Here is a 22966-nt window from a genome sequence, read left to right on the forward strand (position 1 = left end):
ACCTCTATTATGGATATTGGTCGCGAAACCCTACGTGTTACACCATTGTGGTCACCTCTACAAGCACTATCCAGGCTCATTGACTGCTGAGCCTCTTGAGGTCTGATGAGATGTGGCACATTGCAGATCATTTGGCCATGGGCACCACTAATTTTAATACAGGACAAAACAAATGTTCAAGTTGAATTAAAAATGTATTGTATTGTTTCCTTATACTAATCATCTTTTTTGAGAAATGTAGCATGCCATTTGTACAATTGTCATTTTCACATTATACATTTTAATTACAACCGTCTTCAAGTTCAGATGCATTGACTTTCATCAAACAACGAAGTTATTCTCCAAGTCATGAACTTACTTTATTACAGTAACCACAATTACTATTAACGCATTGAGATTTTAAAATACATTTATATAAATGTAATACAATGAATCAATCAGACATGATCTTTATTAAGCTTGGAAAACATCATGAAAACCTTTATTTACTTCTTATACTGCGTGTGCAAAAGTGATCTTCTATATGAAACCAAATGCTTTCTTCACCACCACCTAAAGTATACAAACATTCCACATGTGCAGTCTGAAAATTATATTTTGATTTACATGTTTGGACATTTTAACTTTTGTAGTTCTTGAACATTGGCCAGAGTAAAATGCAACAAAAGACGTTCTCTTACTCATATCGTGTATATTTAGTTGTACGCATTTAAGATGCAGTGAAGAAATATTAAGTTGAAATAATATACAAGTGATGGATTACACCCAATTACAGGTTACAGACCGGATGGAAATTTTTGTAACAATTAATTAATCACAGCACATGTTTCCAGTAGTGCCATTTAAAGGCAATTCTCTCTTCTCAGAATAGAAACTCATTGCAGGCAGTGAAATGTTTTTTGTGTCATCCTATGGTCTGATGTTGGCGATGAACCATTCGTCAATCCGTTTCTCATTGTCTGCACGCCACTTGATGTTGACCTTGGTGCGCTCCAGGGCCTGCTCAAGCGCTCGTGTTCCGGACCCGAAGCCGACTTCCTGGTTGTCGGCCTTGAACTGCTCGAGCTGAGCAGAGGCGAGAAGGGAGAGGTGAGCTCAGTCGGGCGGAGATAATTAGGGACTCGAAAAGCGTTGTATAGTGCGGTGGCATGGACCCTGGTGCAAGGAATAAAATGGGGCCCCATATCCAATTTTTGCTCTCTTATAGCTTGGAACTTGGTTCCCTTTTGGCCCATGGACCCCTGTGCACTTGCACCACCTGCACGCTCGTTAACTCTGACACTGGAATTAACGTAGGCAAAATGTCGTGTATGTACTGACTCATACGCGCAGTATATGCGTGCACTCACGCAATGAATAACATTGATGGGTATTTCATGAGCCCATGTCACTGTGGCTGAGCGTGTGCTTTCCTCACCTGCTTGAGCTCATATTCTGTGGAGAATCGTCCCGTAACTCCTTCAATGAGGCGTGAAAAGGAAAAGGAGCCTCCTCCGTACCTGCGACCAATCAGAGGACACGCGTACACACATCAACACGTGAAGCAGGAACGCACGAGCCTTGATCTCCGTACACCCGTCTGGCAATGAAAGTGGGATGCAGTGCGCATGAAGTTGAACTTACTCTATGAAGATGTACTCCCAGTTGGCTCGGATAAAGTCCCAAGCCAGAGACTGTCCGACGACATTGCTGGCAATCCTCACGATGGTATTGGTTGCGTCCTGTTTCCGAATCATTGCGGGGTCCAGGGTGTACTCCAGATACCTGCACAGTGCACAAAAGGACGAGAATCTATGAGGTAGCAGTTTACTTTCAAACGTACGCACCATCACTCCTGTTATTTTGTTTAATTTTTAATTTACGGAATTTATTGTTAACTTTAAATCAGGGTAGAGTTCATGAATATAACATGTTCATTTTGCCTGGAAGACCTTGCCCTAACTAAGCATCGTATAATCTAAGCACATCATATTTCATGAATTTAAACAAAAACGAAATGTGTAAAAACAGATGTTAGCTTCCTACTTTCTGCATACACCCACACTGCACTTGCTAATAGGTGTCTCGTATTTGATGATCTGCACAACTGACTGCTGCACACAAGTGTACTTCTCCTGAATTGAACTTCATTGATTAAATATCCACAATGGATAAAATGCTTGCATCTGTATTAATCAGCTCTGCTTCTGCGATCGAATTTTAGCCTAGGAATTGTACAACTTTTTGGTAATACATGAGGACCATTGTCAAAAAGATATCTTGACGAGCAAGCAAAAGCTATAATTCTCCAATTTTAAGAACTAGTTAATTTACTGTAACTTGTATCACTTCCAGAGTACAAGTCATTGCATGTTTTTTCTTTGTTTTTTTTTCTTGCACGCTAAAATGTTCCCTTACTGGCAAAATTAACTTAAAATTGGTCTTCACTGTCTTGACAAAAAAAACAGCGTTGGGCCATGACACTTTTAGTTGACTCTTCCTGAGTTATACTGGTAGGAACCTCCTGGTTACACCAGCCCACAGGGGACTATTGTGTCCGTCGTGCAGGGAGGGGCTGGGTGGGGATGGAGGGGCTGGGTGGGGAGGGGAGGGTGGGGAGGGACTGAGTGGGGAGGGTGGGGCTGGGTGGGGAGGAGCTGGTCACCCCGTGGTGCCCTTATAAAACTCAACGTTTGACCTACTCACGCCGGCTTGTGCCCGCCCTCACAGTCGGGCATATTTGCGGAATACACCACGCCGCCGTTGACCCTGGCCATTGACCGAGCAACCCAACGTTCCTACCAGCTCCCTCCGCAGGAATGTGTTAAACGATTCCGAGAGACGTCAGAAGAATCTACGCGTATGTTGGCAGCACCTGTTCAGGATCCAGGTCTGCTTGCTGCAAGCCAGTGCATCCCGGAGTTTATCGGCCTCCGTGGCGAGCGACGTCTCCTTGAACATCTTCCAACCAAAGTCCCACTCCGCCTGCCCACCCGCGGCAATCGCCGCGCAGTAAACCGTCGACTTGAGGTTCGCGTGGATACTGCACACCGCGGCCGAGTGGGCACATACAGAAAAAAAGAGAACGCGTCAGGAAAAATCATGCACATGCAGTACGCACGCACGCATGTATGTATTGTGTAATTAATTGCAAGGTGCGTTTGCCTTCGGGAGTTTTCAATTGTCAGTACAGAAGCCGACCGGTAGCTGTCAAAACAAAAAGCGTTTTGCGGGAGGGCAATATGGCTTTCTCTAACTGACCCGGGTGACCCATATTTTGATTTAAATTTGAACCTCTTCAATCCGAATCGATTCAATATGCCAAAAAACTTGGCTGAATTTCGTCACTTGGCACACATATTTTTTTAACTTATTATTGGTTATTTTAGCCGTTCTTTTGTTATAAACAAGTATAAACACACTATATATTTTATTCTTCTTTTATGGAGATGGGGCACCGACTTTTGTTCCATGACCATTTTTCCCACACCTTGGCCACGAAATTTATAAAATTACCATGCCAACATTGTGGTCTCATTTTATCACTAAGTGGTGGGTGATATCACCAGATTGTTTGTGTAATATCCGGAATTACTCTTTCAGTATCATGTCCAACTCCTCCTGCTCTCAACACATTCAATTACGTTTTAAAGTTTTATGAGCCCACTTTGTCCGTGTTGTGTTAATGAAAAACAATGTTGATTAAAAGCTTTCGTGACTGCAGGGATTCATCTTCTTGGTTCTTTCGGTAAAGTCACGTAGAAGGGAAATAATAAAATAGTAATAAAAATTCATAAAATAATAATAGTAAATTATGTTTTATTTTTATTATTTTATAATTTCCCTTCTACGTGACTTTACCGAAAGAACCAAGATAAACAATGTGACAAGCAGCATGCTTGTCAACAAATGAAATACAATCGGACTTGTTTGCAGTTACAAATAAGGAAGAAAGAAAGCTCTGTGAGTGTTGGACGGCTTACATATAATTGGCAGGATTTTCCATCCAAGCTTTATATATTTCGGATGCCTTCATCTCACAGGGGAGATGGTTGTAGGAGCACGCGAGCGAGATGGCGTTGACTTGGTTATACCTGCACGTCAGTTGTTTCAGGAAGTGAAAAGCATGTCGGGTCAAGCATTGCACACAGACATTTCCAGTTACGATTATGAACGAGAGAGATATATTTTTGGCAGTTCAAACTAACTTTTGACATTGGTTATAATTTATAGGTGAAACTGTTTACGTATTTAAAGCAAAGTTATTGGGGAACAATTATCACAGCGCCCATATATTGGAAGATAAGTCCTGTAATATATATTAGTAGTCAATACACAGTGTCTAGTCACCTTGTTTCCATCTTCAGAACCGAACTCTGAAGTGCAATAGTATACGCTACATCTGACACCACAGGTAGAAATTCATGTTATACCTGTAAATTAATATTCATTTTCATGTTTCAAACAAAGTTTGTATCTCTATGGGACCCTTTTGCCAGTATCAGCTTATTGAATGATAAAAAAGGATTAGCATTTTCTGGCATAAAGACAGGTGTTATAATGTTCAAACACCTGTAGTTGAATGTCTTAACACCTGTATTTATAATTCAAATGTTGTTTCTTTTTTGTATGTTGCTACCAGACTTGCATGCTTGAGTGTATTGTTTGCGAATATGGCTGAGAGGTTTGCAACTCACTGGTCGGCATGCCCTGCTGGGACATCGTTCCAGTTGTTGCTCACAAGGTCATTGTAGTAATTGTATAGTGGTATGACTTGCTGAAGGATGTATTTCTGCATACGGATTGAGACGCAACATTCAAAGTCGACTTAAAAACACACATTTAGAAACAGCTGGATAGGCTGGCTGTTACCATTTACAAATATGGATAAATTTTCGATGATGCAGGGATTCATCTTCTTGGTTCTTTCGGTAAAGTCACGTAGAAGAGAAATAATAATTCCTTTGTCAAGGCGCTCTTCCCCCTCCAACCCAACTTAAATATACGCTTCCAAGCCTGGTGGTGTTCATTCAGACGCTGTCTTTCCGACAGACCTGTTCTTTACCTGAGGACGGCTGCTTGCGTTGTGGCCGAAACGTCGTGAGAATTATTTTATTATGTTTAATTTGTATTATTTTATTATTTCCCTTCTACGTGACTTTACCGAAAGAACCAAGAAGAAAAATATGGATCAAATTATCGAGATGCTTTTAGTATGATTTAGTACTTATTCAATACTACGTACAAAATTGCTATCTGTCACACATGTTAACGTGTTGTACCTGCGCTGATGCTTGCATCGGCATTAAAGATGTTTGCGTGTGTTTGTACCTGCATGTTCCCGAATACTGCAGAGCGGTCAAGCATCTGCTTGAAGTAGGAAATGCTGGAGATGGTCGCCTGCCAGGGCTGGTACTTGCGCTCATTGACCAGGTAGAGTGTGGTGTTCAGGGCCAGCTCCACGTCTATGTGTTTCGCCCTGAAGTGGGTGGGTAGGAGGAAGAGGACAATGAAATCATATTCTGGATTAGGTTTGCTTGTAGTTTGAAAATTATGCTTTTTTGGGGGGATCGAACATCCATGGCCTTTGCTCCATCTGCCGAACTGAGCTCATCGCTCCATCTCTGAGTGGGCCTTTCTCTCAGGACTCTTCGCTTCTTTGGCTGCCATTCTGTCACCAGTCTCTTCCGTTGCCCACCTTCCCTTCTCATAATAAAGTGTCCTGCCCGAAGCCCAAGTACATTTATGAAGTCAATATGATGTCTACTTGCATATGTTCTCTCATGCACGTGTCCCTGTTTCTGTCTCTAAGTGCAGTTCCAAGCCTACAGCTCTCCATCCTTCGTTATAAGAGATGGCAATATCTTGGAGGCCTTTAATCATCAGTGAATAGATTATGGCTGATAACGTTGACGTGATATGTACAGGTTTATGATGCAGCTTTATGTGCTGCAGCTGGGCTTCCTGTGACCTCGTTGTTGTTCTCACCTGGCCAAGTTGAAGGCATCGTCGATGATTTGTGCTCTGTTGATCACGGGTATCATCTGAAAACAATCAAATGCAATCGGTTTTGAAATGTCAAGTACAGCTCAGAAGAGTTCCTCATAAACGTGACCATTCCTCTGTATTTTTGCATTTTTTATATATACCATTGTCAATAGGCTTTTGTATGATCCATGTATACAGCTCGAATGGATTTTTTTCCTTGTCATAGAGCACTTGCGTCGGTCAAAACATCCACGATATACCAATTATCTCTGTTTACGCATCATCGAATGTTGTAAGTAAAGCACACTGGCTGTGTGTGAGGAGCGTGTTAACAGATCTAATTAACGAATTGAGATTGTTGGGAGATATGTTGAAGCTATGAAGATGTTTTCTCTATAATTGATATGAATCTACGAGCTTTACTACCCGGCTTCGCCCGAGACTTGGATTCTTGTCTTGGATTAATACACGGCCTACGCGGATGGTTGGGGGGAAGGATGCGTGACGTCAGCAGGCACACTGCGTGACGCTGCCGCATGCGGGTGACATCACAGATGTGACGTCACCGCTCACTTGCCGTGCAAAATATATCCATTATTGCGCCCCGCCCCCCCAAAATACAAAAGTCTATTTTTATACTTGTTGCATTGTGTACAGTCTGGAAGTTACCCACATACCAAATTTCAAGTTTGTTGCATGTCGGGAAGTATACTAAACATTTCGAACAGACACACATATTCCTACATTTCCCTTTCATATATATAGATACAAAGATAACCCGATTTAATGCCGATGGCAAGATCAAACGTAATGCGCCATATCTGTGCATAGTGACCACCTTGCACAGCAGCTTCTTATAGGCTGCTGCAGGGTTACGTTTTGGGTAGCAGAGGACAGTGCTGTAACACCCATTGGTGTACTGTACTCAGTGCTCCCACGTTTATTCTCCCTGCCTTCACAAAACCACACTGAGCAGCATGGTGCAGTATGGTGAAATAACTCTCATGACCAGCACAGCATCGGGAGGTGTTCATCCAACAGCGGATTGTCAAATGTTTCTACAAATACATTGAATCTGTTTTGATCTATATTTGTCGTAAAATCTTGGCACTCCACCGTGCCCTCCTGTAAAGGTTTCCTGGCTTGGTTGGGACGGTGGGATTGTGGTCTGTGAAGTTGAGACTTAATGGACTAATTTCTTTATTTTTATACCTTTTTTTGTTATTTGTGCTTTTTGTTTTGGTGCCATTTGGTAATTTGTTTACTCATTTTTAATTTTGCTTGGTAATAAGGGTTATCATTTGCTTGGTGTGTAGGTGTGTGTTGGGCTTTTTTTGCACCATGTGTAACCAACTTTGTGTATGGGATTTGGTCCTTAAATATAATTAATGTACATCGTTGTGGGATGCTGTTGGCATGAATGACGACGATATAGAAAATGAAGTGTTATTATTGTGCTTAATTCACGTACTGCGAGGTCAGTTTGCAGCTGATTCAGCAGGCGATTCCAGTTGGCAACATCGTAGTTGACGCGGTAGTATCCAACTTCATCAATGTTGAGCAGGACCCATTTGTCAGCACTTTGTAGGTCGGGAAATATAGCATCTGACGTCATGCAGGAACCAATGAGTTGCAACAAGGACATGGGTAACAGGGACCAGAGATATATTGCTGCTTGCAGTTTGATAAAGTCACAACTGAATGATTGAATGGGAAAATGAAAGTGACTGCGCAGCAAGTGTTTCTCCATACACATGTTTCAAACATTTAAACGTTGAAAGTAGAACTGGCTCACACGTTGTAATAGTTACTTGATAAACAATTACAGAACAATTTTTTTTTTAATTAGCATGACTTGCATTTGACAAACTATTAATTACTCAATCCGTGTCAAAGAATATTGACAAAAAAAACCGAAACATGATAGACAAGTGCTTACCTTTAACTCCCAGTAACCACACAGTGTTAATGGGTCCATCCTTCTTCCATGTGATGGGCACATTCCACAGGTAACTGTAGAAACATTGGTTGTTATAATATTTTACTCGCAATTCAGTTGTTACAGAACATTACTTTTTTCAAATGTCTTAATACTGGATATATTCTCAGTGATATATTTAATTTACTTCTCCCATTGGAGAAGTTTTTTTTTCATTTCAAAATACCCATTGTAGGTAAATTTAACATTTTGAAACTTAGGACCATCCTAAAACAAGATGGTTTACACCAGAGGATTATGATGAAAAAGGATATTTGATGTCTATGAATGTGTATCCCTTTGTCAATCCACTGCTAGATGAAGGCCTCCCCAAGTTGTCAGCCATGGACGTTGTTTGACCATAGTTCACCACGCTGGTCAGTGTGGGTTGGTGAGGCAGAGGGGTTTAGGACTGATTCATATATCTCCTCCTTATGGTAGCCATGGCAGGGACTCAGACCTCCGGTTGTAGCACATATTCACAGCGTCATGTGCCACCACTCCAACTCCATCCACAGAATACTCTACAGGTATTCCTCGATTTTCGAACGGTCAGTTTACAAAATTTCGCAAAGAACAGAATTGACAAATTATGGGCACTTTTCGATTGACCAAATCGAATGGCTACGTTCACGAAGTTTCACACGACACGTGCCATGAGACCAAACAAGAACCACTCGGAAGGCTGCGTCATCTATCTGCGAGAGCGTCACGATATCCCTACAGGGCAACAGTAACGCCTCCACATCACCTTGCCAGTCATTCCAACATGCAGATCTTTTGGTGAGTTCCCAGAAAAGGTAAAAAAAATTTTTTAAATGATTATTCCATCGCTTTCATCTTTCTGTTCTTTATAATTGTTGTATTGTGAAAAGTAACATTGGTGTATATTTGTAGATGTAGGAGTAGAGTTGGAATGACTGTGAAACACGTCCCTAATTTTTCGTATTAAATTAATGAGAAAAGCTTATTCCGATTCACAAAATTTAGTTTTACGCGATTTTTTTGAAGAACGCATCCCTTCCGTAAATCAAGGGACACCTGTACTGTTTCAGTGTTGCGCGCTAAGAAAATACGGGCAACACAAGCACCGATTCTTGCAAACTGACTCAGGTGTTGTCTGAGGTTCATTGTACAATGTGTTCATCCTGTGAGCAGGAGGTACAGGGGGATACTCACTTGAAGGGCGATGGCCGCCCAGCGACAGCTTCGGGGTCGATCAGGAAGTACTTCTGGGTGACCTTGCCGTTGCTCGTATCGAGCTTGATCACAGGGTAGCCCATCTGGAGCGTCCATGTGTCCATGATCTCTTTCACCGTTTTTGGGAGGTTCACGTTGTTATTGTCCACCGCCTGCACCGACAATCGGACATTTGCGGTTGGCCAACTATCCAGTCAAATAAATCACATTCGTGTGCATTGTGATTGAGAAATAAGTTGAAATGAGGGCTACTATTCTAGTCAATGAAACTGAGGACCAAGAGAAATGTCTGGGATAATGTTTTGATGCCACCACACCTCACCTTCATCAACTTCTTTGTACCAGATCTCACGACACTTGTAAAGTTAACCCCTGCTCTTGTAGAGAATGGATCATGGAAGCAGACATCAGAGAGCGACCTCTGCAATCCCTTCAAGTGATCTCTGTTCCACACAGTAAATAGCAGCGCACTCCTACCCATCTTCCTACTTGGAGTAATGTTCATTGCATGACGGTAAAACTGATTTCTTTGAGCTAGAAAATGGTCCATTAATTGCAGAGCTAAATTTTACGTGATAGTTTTTTTGTGTGTGCCGTCATTTAGCAACTGGGCTTACACCTTTCGATTTAAAGCTTTCGTGACTGCAGGGATTCGTCTTCTTGGTTCTTTCGGTAAAGTCACGTAGAAGGGACCTGGTCTTCACCTGAGGACGGCTGCTTACGTTGTGGCCGAAACGTCGTGAGAATTATTTTATTATGTTTTATTTTTATTATTTTATTATTTCCCTTCTACGTGACTTTACCGAAAGAACCAAGAAAATGGGCTTACACCATCAACTTACTACATTTGAGAGCCTGATTTAATTACAGTTGGGTGCCTGGATGAAAGCCCAGCATCTCAATGGCGCTGCTCTTACCTCTAAGCTACTCGACTACCTCACGTGATTTTTATGTTGAGTGCAATTCCCGGGATTGAAACCATGATCTAGGATACGTTGGTTGAACACTTAAGGTGCAATCTTGATTTGAAGCTTTCGTGACTGCAGGAATCCATACTCTTTGGTTATTTCGGTAAAGTCACGTAGGTAGTAAAAATAATAGATCACGACGTTTCGATCGCAACACAAGCAATCTTCATCAGGCCTAGAACTGTCGTGATCTATTGTTTCGATCACAATGCAAGAAATCGTCATCAAGCCTGATGACGATTGCTTGCGTTGCGATCGAAACGTCGTGATCTATTATTTTTCTACCTACGTGACTTTACCGAAAGAACCAAAAAGTACTTAAGGTGCTGTTCAATACCACGGCCGCTTGGCCGCCTCTTCTTGGACGCTATTCTCACTTTGTTGCAGACAGTAGGGCCTGTCAAGGATAGCTGTTTGCGTGCGCATCGCTGTGCCAGTGTCACTCTTTACCTTCTGCTGGTGAACCCACAGGTCATCCACCGCTGCATTGCTGAGCTGGTGAGCTAGGAGGTAAGTCTGCGTGCACACATGCGAAGCACCCATAAACACGTGGTGTAGACATCACATATTGAACATGCACATACGTCATGCGAATGTTGCTGAACTTTTCAAGAACGAATTATCGTCTGGAAATTGAAGGACCCTTTGGTGTTGATGATAGACTTACGTTTAGTCCTTCTACAAACACAGGCTCAGTGAGGAATGATGACAACATACGGAGCACAGATCCCCCCTGAAATTAGAAAGAAGGAACACAGAACAAGGCAGCAGGTCAAATGGACGGGAGATGTCTGTCACATAGGCTCAAAGGGTTGAAAAAACACCAGACATTATAATCTCAAGCATATACACAACACTGAATAATTAAATACATTTGGGTACATCCACTGATCTAAATCTTTAAAAGCCCACACATTCATGTTGCATACATTCACCAATTACTCTATCTTAAGTTCATAATACTTGCATAAAATCAATATGATTTAATTGCTGTATGTAATAAAGTCACATATTCCCTCCAGCAACTTAAGACCACTAAATTGACGACAATGATAATAAAATATTTGATTTAAAAATAAAAACTCAACCCTAAATCATGACACTTGATTGCATTGAAAATTGTTAAAGCCCTACTTATACGCCCGGTGATTAAAAGGTATTGTGCATAAGTTATCTGACCAATGGAAGGTCGACAGATCAGGTTCCCTCCCATCTTATTCAACCCCTAGCCCTCTTCACCTCACAACACCGAACTTTGTGCGCAAGTTCTTGAGACAGGAACGAGGAAAGGATAGTTGATATCTCCCCTTGCCTCTCTCCGCAGTGTTGTTTAGGTGGCACCATCACCAAAGCAGTTTTTGCGTAATATCCAGGATAGGTATCAAATATAACCATGCGTAATTACTTGATTTTAACAGGTATTTGAACCTTATGGCGGGACCCCCAGGGTCCCGAATAAACGGAAGTCAAAATCGTAATTTATTTTTGGCGACTCTGTCCCACCGCGCACATAAACGCCGCGACCCGCCTGGCACAGATCATTCTGTTGTCATGTCGTCCAAGCGCAGCAGCGAGCAAGAATGCGCAGAAAAAACAAAACTTTGAAACTTTGATGAGCGCATCGTGTTGAGCTCGTCGAGAGGAATAGATTGCTGTGTCGTTCGCCTTCGACAGACATAAAATGACGGCGCAACGCAGTTTATGCGAGAGCCGGGGGCTTATGGGACCCCGGGTTTCCGCCATAAAGTTAATTTAATTATTAATATTATTCATATAATTGGTACCTTGGTACCATGCATCATGTGGTATGTATGTTGAACTTCTTTCGCGCCGTACGTAGCCAACCGCGCAAATCGGAGGTGTGCTCATGGGCCGAGGTAAGGATGTACAAAAACAGCCGTCACTTTAGGTCTTGAAGTTGTTTTGCAGTTATCGGAAGGCCGCATGGATGAGTGTGACTGCTCCACTACCTTGCTGTAGGAGATGGAGTCGAAAAGCTCATTGATTTCTCCCGGTGTGTTGATGTCCTTTTCAGCAGAAGATAGGGGGTGAGAGGAGACTAGGCTGTCCGTGGAAAACACGCGGTGCAGGTCCGACATCACGAAGAGATCTTTCTGTTTGTTGCAAAGGGGGAACGAATGATGTTCGTCATTTCTGAGTGGAAACACTGTGCAGGTTTTTATTCCCTTTCATTTTTTTTCTCATGCGACAGACCATCAGAGAAGACAGAGGAAACACTGTTTTTTCCCAAACCTCTTGCGCTAATTCTAGATTTGAAGCTTTCGTGACTGCAAGGATTCATACTCTTAGGTTTTTTCGGTAAAGTCACGTAGGTAAAAAATAAAATTAAAAGTTAATAAAAGTAATCATGGAAATAAAATAAAATAATAAATCACGACGTTTCGGAAGCAACACAAGTGTCCGTAGCTGTGACGGTCCCACCTGATGACGGAGACTTGTGTTGCCTCCGAAACGTCGTGATTTATTATTTTATTTTATTCCCATTATTACTTTGATTAACTTTTAATTTAATTTTTTACCTACGTGACTTTACCGAAAAAAACCTAAGAGTATGAACTCTTGCGCTAAATTTTACAAGCACTTCAAAAGACAATGTCTCTACATATGCTTGCACCTTGTCACGTTCTCATAATTTGCAAAAAATGTCTCATACTCGAGGTATGTTGGCATTTTCAGGTGATAAACTCAACTCTTGAGTATACTTTCATGCAAATAATAGGGAATGCTGATGAGGTGGCTGGGTGGATCAGAGGTCAGATTTTAGATCATTGAGCGAGCATTGCTGAGATGATCGTGGGTTCAAAGTCAGGCATCTACCTGTGGTTACACTGGATTTGGAAGTGTCGTGAGTTAATGGTTTCAGCCAATGACCCCCAAAAAAGCGGCACAATAATTGTGGTTCTACACTTAATCTGGCAAGATTCCATTGCTGAAAATTTTACATGTAAATTTGATGATCATGAATTAAATATTACTCAGATGCCATGGGCCATTATCTAGCGTGTGCAATAGAGACGAATCGTTCCGTGAAAATGAACAAACATAAGATAAATATAGATGATGTGAGTAGACTGTCAAGATCGTGAGTTACCAATTCCCAAGTTGGCTCGGCATAGTCTGCTCCCAGATACTCCACGTAGCTGGCAAAGCCCTCGTTGAGCCAGAGGTCGTTCCACCATTTCAGCGTGACCAGATTCCCGAACCACTGCATTCAGCGGTGAACATAAAACATATGCATGTTATCACAGTCTATATTATTTATGTCAGTATGTTGAATGTCTTTCACCAAAGGTCAGGCCCATCAATGTGCGGTTCCAAAAGCATAGAGGTGGGAATAAAATTATGATACGTAGTGTGCCAAGTTGAGTACACCCCTGTGAAGGCTTGGTGATGGACATTTCAGATTATTGGTCCGCAAACTATGAGCTGGGTTAGCACGACCTCAAATCTGCAAACACTGCTGCCATGAGACATATGGATTGAAGGTCAACATTTTTGTAATCGCCTGCCTCAACATCGAAGTGAAATTGAACTGAATTTGTTTAAACTCAGCTTTTTGCTGAATCAATGAAAGTTTTTTTAAAAGCTATCTACCTCTGCCATGACCTGTGTAATGGGAAATTAATGACCTGGGAGTTAAGATAGCAAAAAAGGTTTGTTCGAGTGGTCGAAGCCCTTTAAATATTTAATTTGCCTGCAACATGATATATTCCTATCTACGTTACATTACCGAAAGACCCAAATAATATGATCTATTCCAGTTTTGCATTATGCACATAGTTGCACACTAAAGGATTTTCATTTCTAAAAATGTCAATTTCTGACAGATTTCAAGAGCCTCCAGTGTCTTTTTCACCGCAACCCCACAGCTTAACTCTTAGCTACCCACGTGCATTTTTTTAATCAAATAAATTAGAATACATTTATGTAGCACTTAACTTTGTATTGCCGTTTGTGTCAAATTGCTGTCAAAGTTACGGATAGTATTCTAATGTACAACCCATTGTCCGTTCGCCCTTGGATGAACAATGGTAAGACCATTGTTCATGCTTGGTCAGTGCGGCCTATTGTTCCTGTGTAGCTGGTGCTCTAAGTGTGTAAAAACATTCACAAATAAATACATAATAGCGTGCTTTGCAAAGGCAGGCTGCCCAGGACCAATTCAGACGTCACTCCCCATTGATGTTAGCCGTCGCCTGAAAACGAACGAAGCTGGCTTGGAAGCAGCGGTCTCTTTTTGAGAGCAGCAGCAGCAGCGTTGTGCACCACAGCGCCCGTGTTGCGGTAAAAATATCCCTCGGAGTTAGGATACATTTATGTAAACGTTTATTTTTATTGCCATTTGTGTTAATTTGATTTCACCTCTAGTTATGGATAGTATTATACAGTACAGCCCATTGTCCATCCACTCTTGGATGAAGGCCTCCCCTTGCTGTGTCGGTCATGGGGTTTGACCATTCTTCATACTGAGTCAGTGCGGGGTTGGCAAGCTAGGCTGTCCAAGACTGATTCAGACGTCACTCTCCACTGATGTTATCCGGGGCCGGAAAATGTACAAAGCTATTTGGAAGCAGCAGTCTCTAAGAACAGCAGCGTTGTTCACCACAGTGCCTGTGTGCGGTACCTGATGCGCCAGCTCATGCGCCACGACCGAAGCCACCCGCTCCTTGTTGCCGTTGGACGACTGCACCGGGTCGTACAGCAGCGCCGTCTCGCGGTACGTCACCAGGCCCCAGTTCTCCATAGCGCCGGCGGCAAAGTCCGGCAGCGCGATCTGGTCTGAGGTGCACGGACAGCCGAGATTTGTGAGCCGCCGAGCGAGCAGGAGTTAGAACTCGTCAGAAGAGGATGTGAATTTACAACAGTCATGTGCGGCATTCGTCGACTCGGGACGTGAATACGATCATGGTTAAGATTATTGTAAGTTTTATTTAGTGTTATATAGTGTCGTTCATGCAAATTGATTATCACAATTGCTGAGGAACACATGCGAGCTAGAAGGCAGCTAGGCAATGAAGTTTTTTGATGGTGATTTTTTTTCGTTCTGGAGAATGCATATCCATTAGTGTTTTTTTTCATTTAAAAATGCGAGAACACTAATGCTGAATATCAAATTAGAGTAAGTTTACATTTGTTTTTTGTTATATTTGCAGTTTTCAATTACATTCTGTACTAAGATTTTCGATAGCATTGTGTATTTTTTTTCTGTAATCCTATACCCCCTGGGGTAACCCTTGAACAAAAGCTTTTATTTTTTCTAATACGGCCAATCCTGGGTGAACAATAAATAAACCAACGACACTCGCTCAAGCTCTGTTGTCCTCTACATATACAATTAATATGTTTTCATCCAATTAATAAGTTGTTCCACACGTGGGAGAAAACCAGAGCACCCGGTGAAAACCCGCACGTGCGAGGGGGCAATACTCTAGCCCACACAGAAGGGATTTGAAATTCATCCGCGTTTTGCTGAACCGCCTTTTGCAGGAAAGCCAGGGTAACGGCACCTCGGCACGCCGGGCGAGGGAGTTTCGCAACACTCGTGTGAGCCATCATACCTCTCGCCTCCACGGTGCTGGATTATAGGCATGCACCACCACTGCCTGGCTTTGGCCTGGTGAGTTGCCTCATTGCCCAAATTTGGTCAGTCAGCTCCTGGTTGCACGTCGTGGGGATTATCTTTGTACCAAATGTTACCACACTGGGCAGTCCACCTTGGTGAATGTGGGGAGCACAGATGTTGTAGTGTGTAGCACAGTCCAATTGAACTTTCTGCACTGCATACAAGGTAAGCCCTAGTGTGGCAATGCAACGTCTGGTCATGCATTAAACGTTATCCAGCACTGGGCAATTACTTTATATACTGTGTGTGATTTTATAGTATGTTCTATTAGCAGTACCCAGCATATAGACTGCACAGCCATGTGGTCATCAGTAAAATACTGCACAAGACGACCCCAACTCGTACAACAGTCGTACAACAATCCTACCCCAAGTCACACACCACCACCAGGCAATCAATCTCACTCGGCATACATTGCACCATTGGAGCACTGGCGATGGTTGTCCGTGAGGACTGGAGTTTGAGAAGCACCCTGAGTTGGTGCACACACATCGTGGCAGTTAGTTAGGTGCCTACCAGACTTGGGAAGCGGGTACGCCACTTTGTAGTAATCCGCAAAGAAGTTGAGAATGTTGCCGGTGATATTGAGGGCATAGTCTGCCTGGCCATCGTCCACCGCCTGCGGCCGTGCCCAGATGCGAATCTGCACACACACACACACACGCGCGCGTGATAAGAGTGACGTTAGCCAATGATTTGTGTCTCGTTTATCGACTAAGCACAATTTGTAGATGTTGAGAGACACCGCTGTCTCCTTAGGCTATAGGTTAACATGCAATGCAAGTTTGGCGAATCCAGTGGGACCTCATGGCAGTGGACTGAGTGATACATTATCACAAGAGGATCATGTGCGTATGTTGCCTCGATTGATCTCATCTTGTGTGCGGTTAATGAAACACGTGGCAGACAAACGCTGTTTCTCCCATAATGGGATTTGTACCTGGACAATGTTAGTTAGAATCTAAATAGTTTTTCTGCTTTTGGATCTTTGACCTTTGTGGGATAAAGAAAGGTGTATCTTTATTTGTGCCGTTGTCCACTAGCCATCTAGTTAGGCATAGATAGTTAGAAATTTCTGTTGGGGTCAAGGAACGTGATGGAGAAAGAATTTTGACAACGGGCATAATGTTCTCGCTCTACCCCTTTACTTACCCAGCTCACAGCAACTAAGCCTCGCTGTTTTTTTTCTGCATCTTGGGACAAGCCATAGACAGGGTTTTAGCCATAGAGTATGTGATTGCAGTCGAGGAAATGTTCAATACGCACCTGTGTGCCGTTTTCTATTTTCTCGATGTAAGTAAATTCGCACACGATGAAGGCCAGCAGGTAGGTGGACATCTTGAGAGTTGTGTTGAACGTGGTTTCTCTCCAGATAATTGTCCCATCTGTGATGTTTTTTACATCTGGAAATGTATAATAGTGTCATCATCAAAGTTGGAAGCCAATTGATGCACCATCCCCGATATAAACCAGCTCTGCATCTCCGTGAACTTAAACTGAACTCGTTTAAACTTTTCAAGATGTTACCGTGAGTCCAGGACAGCTTTTAAAATTGGTCCAGTGCTCTCGTGGACTTTGGGGAAATAAATCAGTGACTGGTGCATGATGACAGGAACTCTTTTCCTATTATTGAAACAATTTCATTTTGTCGTGATAATTGTTTGCAGTTTTTTACCTATATTCCAATTTTGCTGTCTAGAACAAAAGCACAAAGTACTGCATTTTGACTTCCAATCAGACCTACTGTAAGCAGAATCTGCATGCAACATGAGGCAATGATCTGGAAGTGACATTGTAAGCCTTTAACTGACATTCTTCAATGGCTGCGTTGCCACAACCTCTAGGCTCAGACCTCTCAAGTGTGCGCACAACTGAAAAGGCTTTTGAGAATCATGTTTCGTTATGGAAATTTCATGCTGAAACTTAAAGCCTTGCCAGATGCCGGGCCCGCCGTTGATTGTCATCATTCCCGCAATAAGTCTACATTGTGAACATAAAGACAGAAAAAAAACGTGGATTGCCCAAGTCCACTGCACAACCAATGGCCACACTTTGTTCATATACTAGGTTCCCTTGTGAATAAGATAATGGTGGACAGGGTCGTGCTGCTGGGTTGGAATGGGCCCTGGTTCAAGACATGAAATGGGGCCCCCTTAATATCCCTCCCTCTTCATAGCCGAGCACTTTTCCCCTGGTGCAGTTTCACCACCTGCACACTCAATAGCAAGGCCACTGGATGAGCATGACAATAATGGTAATCGTGGGGTCTCTCACCTATTATGGGCATGTTTGAGATGGCCTTGTGCTCGGGTTTGTGAATAATCGTCACGTCAAACGTAGCCTTCATGGCCGGCTCGTCGAAGCACGGGAAGGCCTTGCGTGCGTCCGTGGGCTGCATCTGCGTGGTGGCCACAACCCTGTGAGGGGCAAGGAGAGTGTAGTGGTGCGATATCATCAGTGAGGATGGAACAGCATGGAGGCAGTGATGGGAGTGGGCAGAATAACGGGCAGAAGAACGCGCAGCACGGATTAGTAACATTGAATATCGAACTCGAAGACGTACTTTTGGAGAGCAACTGCTATGATTCATTTTGTGCTTCCATGGTAGATTGTGTGTACGTTTTGTCGACTTCCTACCCCTTTTCGAGACTGGAAAAATTCTGAACATTAGCAGTAGCCTACATGTAGCACCGAGACGGTGGTGGCAGTGTCTTTATAACCATAATTAGCCATTGTCTATCCACTGATGGATGAAGGGCTCTACACACTGTCGCCATCTATCCTCGAGTCCATCACACTGCTGGAAATTGAGCTGATATCATCACTAACATTCGGAGTTGGTTCCACCTTTACTGATATAACCATAATTTTTCCCATGCACACTTAAAAACAAATGCGGTGCGTACCAATGCAGGTGTAAGGGTGTGCAGGAGCGACGTGCCAAGCAGCCTTAGTGTTCAACACCTTGCACTGATGGCGAGTGACCACCAACTTGGCTGTGTGTCAATTACAGGTGCGAACAATTACAGCATGGCCAGAGGTGAATATGATCGGTCTCATAATCTCACGATCCCTGTCTGGGTCTCGTGGCTATTTAAATGCGTGAGGGTTGTGTCGTATGTGTACGAGTGTAGTTTCCCCGTGTTAGTGTGATGTGAAGGTGCTGGGTGGTGTGCACGGGAAAATGGGGTGGGGTGGGACGGCTGACTCCGAGGGTGCCAGTTACCTTCGTTCACTGCGCTAAGGTTACAAGTTGGAATCCGCACCTCTGATTACATAATTCTTTGTTTTTTTTAAACCGCACCTTCATCAAGTTTTTTTGTCCATTGGTCGATGATGTTATTAGCTTTTTCGTACGTAACATTTATTAACCTAATCTTTTTTAGTTTGTATGAGTGTAATGATGTACCAGTAACCAACAAAAATGTGGTCAAATTCTAATTACACATCTTAGTGTTAATTTGCTTTTCTCTCCTTGTGCACAGGATTTTTAATGGGTGTGCAGTTAAACAATTGAATGGAGCTTAAAGTGTTTTATGTTTCTGGCATCAACCCCCCCCCCCCAGTTTTCCATGTTGAGGGGGGCTAGAACCCCCTATCGGGGACTACATCCTCCACCCCTACATTCCCTGTGAGTATAAATCCGGCCGCACACACACGCACACACACACGTACACACACGTACACACACACACACACGTACTTGCGAACTCCACCCTCCGTGTACTCGCTGCGGTAGAAGCCCGCGAGGTCATCGGCCAGCTCGCCCACGAACTCGGTGGCCATCGTGTAGGTCGCATCCTTCTGCAGCGGAGCCTTCAGCTCCAGCACCAGGTACTGGTTCTTGGGCTCCAGCCAGGAGCTTGTCACCTCCAGATGGTTCCCCGAGGAGTCTTTGAGGAGGGCCAAGCGGTCGCGCTTCGCGGTGTAGTTGAGTTTGTTGCTGTGGATGACGACGACGTTCGTTGGGACCAGACACTGGAACTCGACGGTCGAGTCGCCGCTGAACGTGTAGAGTTTGGTGACGGGGTCCGGTTCTAGCTTTGGCCAGAGCTTCACCTTGTAGCTGATGGGCACCATGTTCTTAGGGAGGCGAATGTTGTTCCAAGGTCCGGGGTGCATCGTTGGAGTGGGCTTCTCGCTTGGTGGTGCTGTTGGCTTCCCGCTAGGTCTCGCAGTTGGCTTCTCAGTTGTAATGTCGGAGGGCTTCGGAGTTGTCTTCTCGGTGGGCACAGGGGCAGCTGGCTCTTTGTTGGCGTTCACCTCGTTGGAGTAGACTACTGACAGAGCGATGATGGCCGAGAGCATCCCCACGAAGAGGACCCCCAGTAAGGCCACCACCAACTTGCTCATTGCGATGCCGGACATTATTCTTTTTTTTATTAATTTTTGAGCACGAAATCCAAATTCTTTAGATCTAGAAGAAACTCCACGGGGAGGGAGGAGGAGCAGGACCCGTTAACACACGAGACGGTGGGGGGGGCGATGAGATATGAGCAGAGACGGGTTCTGCCAAGAGCCGGCTGCTGGTGTGACCACCAATAGCTGAGTGCCGGTGTCACCTCCAGGACAACCAAGGTTCCCGTCTTTTTCAATTGATACGTCTGCTCGCGAGCGTGGTTAATGATTACCCACTCGGGTATCGAGAACAGCCAATAGGTTCACCAAACGCGGGCTCTAAATTGTCCTCACCAATGTCGGCGATTCGCATTCTGAGAAAAAAAAGAGTTTAACATTTTTTTTTTGATGGGGAGGTGCAGGTCTGTGTGCTGTGGGTCAAGGCTTTTGTCAATAAACACTTAAAATAGTGTTATATCATTTGAGTTGATGACCCTTGCTGGCATATCTTGTGTTTTAGATATTTCTTTTGATGTTAGGATACATTTAGTGTGGTTAAGAGTACTATATTTTATTACAGTCGCAGTGTCGATTTTATAGGAGTCTCTTTTGTGATATGTGTATGTATTTTGAACTTCTTTCGCGCCATACGTAGCCAACCTTGCTATACGGAGGTTTTTGCGGGAAGGATAACAAACTATGTGTCTCTGTGCGAGTCTATGTGTGTATGTACGTTGAACTTCGTTTGCACTGTACGTCACCAACCGTGCTAATCGGAGGTGTGGGGGAAGTACGACAAACTAAACACTGCAGTGGTTACCAAACATTGCTTCACGCCTTTTGGCGTCCTCTGGTCTAACACCGTTTGAGACTAGGCTCAAAAGAAAGATGTCTCTGGTGTGGTCCAATCAGTTTCAAAGACAATGCATATATTACACTGGTCAACACACTTTTTCTGGCATAAGGTATTCCAACGGGTTTAAGGTAATTTTGGGGTGCTGATTCCAAATCTGGCATCAGTTTTTGTCTATCACATCAGGTTTTTTAGATATCCAATATTGCATTTTCAATAAAAACTGCAGAAGAAAAATGTTAAATAAATGTGGATATCTACATAAAATGATATTATAAACACACTATCCTAATAATACAGCACCATATTTTAACACTAAAGCAGTCACTGACTCGCAACAACTTGCAATCATAAGTGACAGAGTTAATTTCGGGTAAAATCAATGAAAATGTGGTATGCCGATAGCATAAAAATGAGATGAGATTTGGAATCAGCACCCTGAAATTAGTCTAAAACAGCTGCAAAAGTCCAGGCCAGAATTTTTTTTGTTGACCAGTGTTATCAGAGTATGTTTTTTGTTTGCATTCTGACCACAAGTATTGTGGTTAATGCAGGCATGATTCCTTGGTGTTTTAGCATCTTAACACCTGTTTTGTTGCCAGAAAAAATGGGAAAACCTATTCTCAAACATTGCTTTGTAGCAGATATTTTTTGGGTGAGGGTTAGGTGGTGACTTATACTTGTTTGTCTTTATGTTTTTTTTGCACTTGGCTCTAAACGTTTGTATCCGGAGGTTTTGAAGGGTGCTAAGCACGTTAAAAATACACCAGATTTCTAATTTGAACAATGTTAATATCTGAATTCTGGAATGGCGAAGGCTTTTCGATTCGAGGGCAGCGAACAGAGATCCAGGTGTTAGTGGAGCAGCTGTTGAAGGCTGCCCAACAGGTCACTGGACTGCGCTATTGATTTAGTTTTGATTAATGAAAATCGATACTGGCGCCCATGATGGGTTCGTTGAATCTTGCGTGGAAGACACCCAGAGTTTTATATACATGCAAATGTTATCCTACATTATTGTCACACGACTTTATCAGTGTTTTGCAAGTGAGGATTGCGAAAGAGAGATAATGAATTATCTATCGCACAGGAACACAAATGCATAGTCTGATACAAAGGTCTGTTGGCCAATCTCTTAGCAGTGAATATGTAAAATGCACTCAAGTGTCGTCTGGATGCAAGATGTAAATGTCAACACTTGCAAGAGAAGTATATTTTATGTGCGAGTAACATAATAAATAAACACAATACGCTTCTCTCTCCCTATAAAAAGAATGACAGTATAATTGAAACATCCCATCAAGGCATTTCTGGGAGCGCATAATTTTATCAGCATTAATTCAAATACAAGTGAAGTATTTGCCTGTTTCGGCGTGCAGTGTCTCATCAACAGTCAGACTTGACTCTGGAGCTCTGCAACCTATAAATGTCCATGGTGGCTATTATCCAAGAATTGTCCAGGCTCAAGCCTTCTTAGCTTTCGAGATATGATCAGATTGGGCATATTTCGTGTGGTTTAGTCATTACCTAAGTACCGTGGGGAAAAAAAACATACTTCTTGTTTTCTCTTGTGCAATCGCACAGTGAGATAAGTATCCAGATATAATTTGATAAAAAAAAGAAATAACACGTGTCAAAGTACACAGGGGCAATATGTATATTATTTCTTATTTAAGGTACATTCATAACCCCAAACATGCTTTCTATAGTGCAATATATGTTTTACCTTTGACCACCTCACCTAGTTTATTATTATATTATGCAATATATAAGTTGACAGCAGTAAGTCATTGAAATTGATAAGCATGGTACATACAAAGTTTTACTCTGAAGAAATAGTGGGAACATGAGGTCTAATGGAATGGAGTTTGATTTCGCTCTTGTTTTGAAAATTGCCTTAAGTTTGTGTGTTGATGTGGTTGTCATTTTCGGTGCTTCACTCTGCCAGAGGAATGTGGAATTTCCACAACTGACTGTGGACTGTAACCGGTTGGCTTGTAATGATTTTCTCCTCCAGG

The 22966-nt window shown here is 42.9% G+C and overlaps 1 protein-coding gene across 1 annotated transcript; it reads right to left on the reverse strand.

Moving 5' to 3' along the window:
• Window positions 1-175: 175 nt before the first annotated feature.
• On the reverse strand, window positions 176-20468 carry LOC144717155 (aminopeptidase N-like). The gene is made up of 20 exons (XM_078592480.1): window positions 19461-20468; window positions 18032-18174; window positions 17024-17160; window positions 16274-16400; window positions 14759-14913; window positions 13226-13339; window positions 12084-12227; window positions 10781-10846; window positions 10564-10629; window positions 9125-9297; window positions 7907-7980; window positions 7439-7572; window positions 5968-6023; window positions 5311-5458; window positions 4677-4771; window positions 3963-4073; window positions 2855-3022; window positions 1624-1764; window positions 1418-1499; window positions 176-1065 (listed from the first exon to the last, which is right to left on the reverse strand). Exons 1-20 carry the CDS (start codon window positions 20123-20125, stop codon window positions 910-912), a joined length of 2955 nt encoding a protein of 984 aa, XP_078448606.1. The 5' UTR covers window positions 20126-20468; the 3' UTR covers window positions 176-909.
• Between the last annotated feature and the right edge of the window lie 2498 nt (window positions 20469-22966).

The sequence above is a fragment of the Lampetra planeri genome, chromosome 3 (genome assembly GCF_965212315.1).
Source record: "Lampetra planeri chromosome 3, kcLamPlan1.2.h2, whole genome shotgun sequence".
NCBI lineage: Eukaryota > Metazoa > Chordata > Hyperoartia > Petromyzontiformes > Petromyzontidae > Lampetra > Lampetra planeri.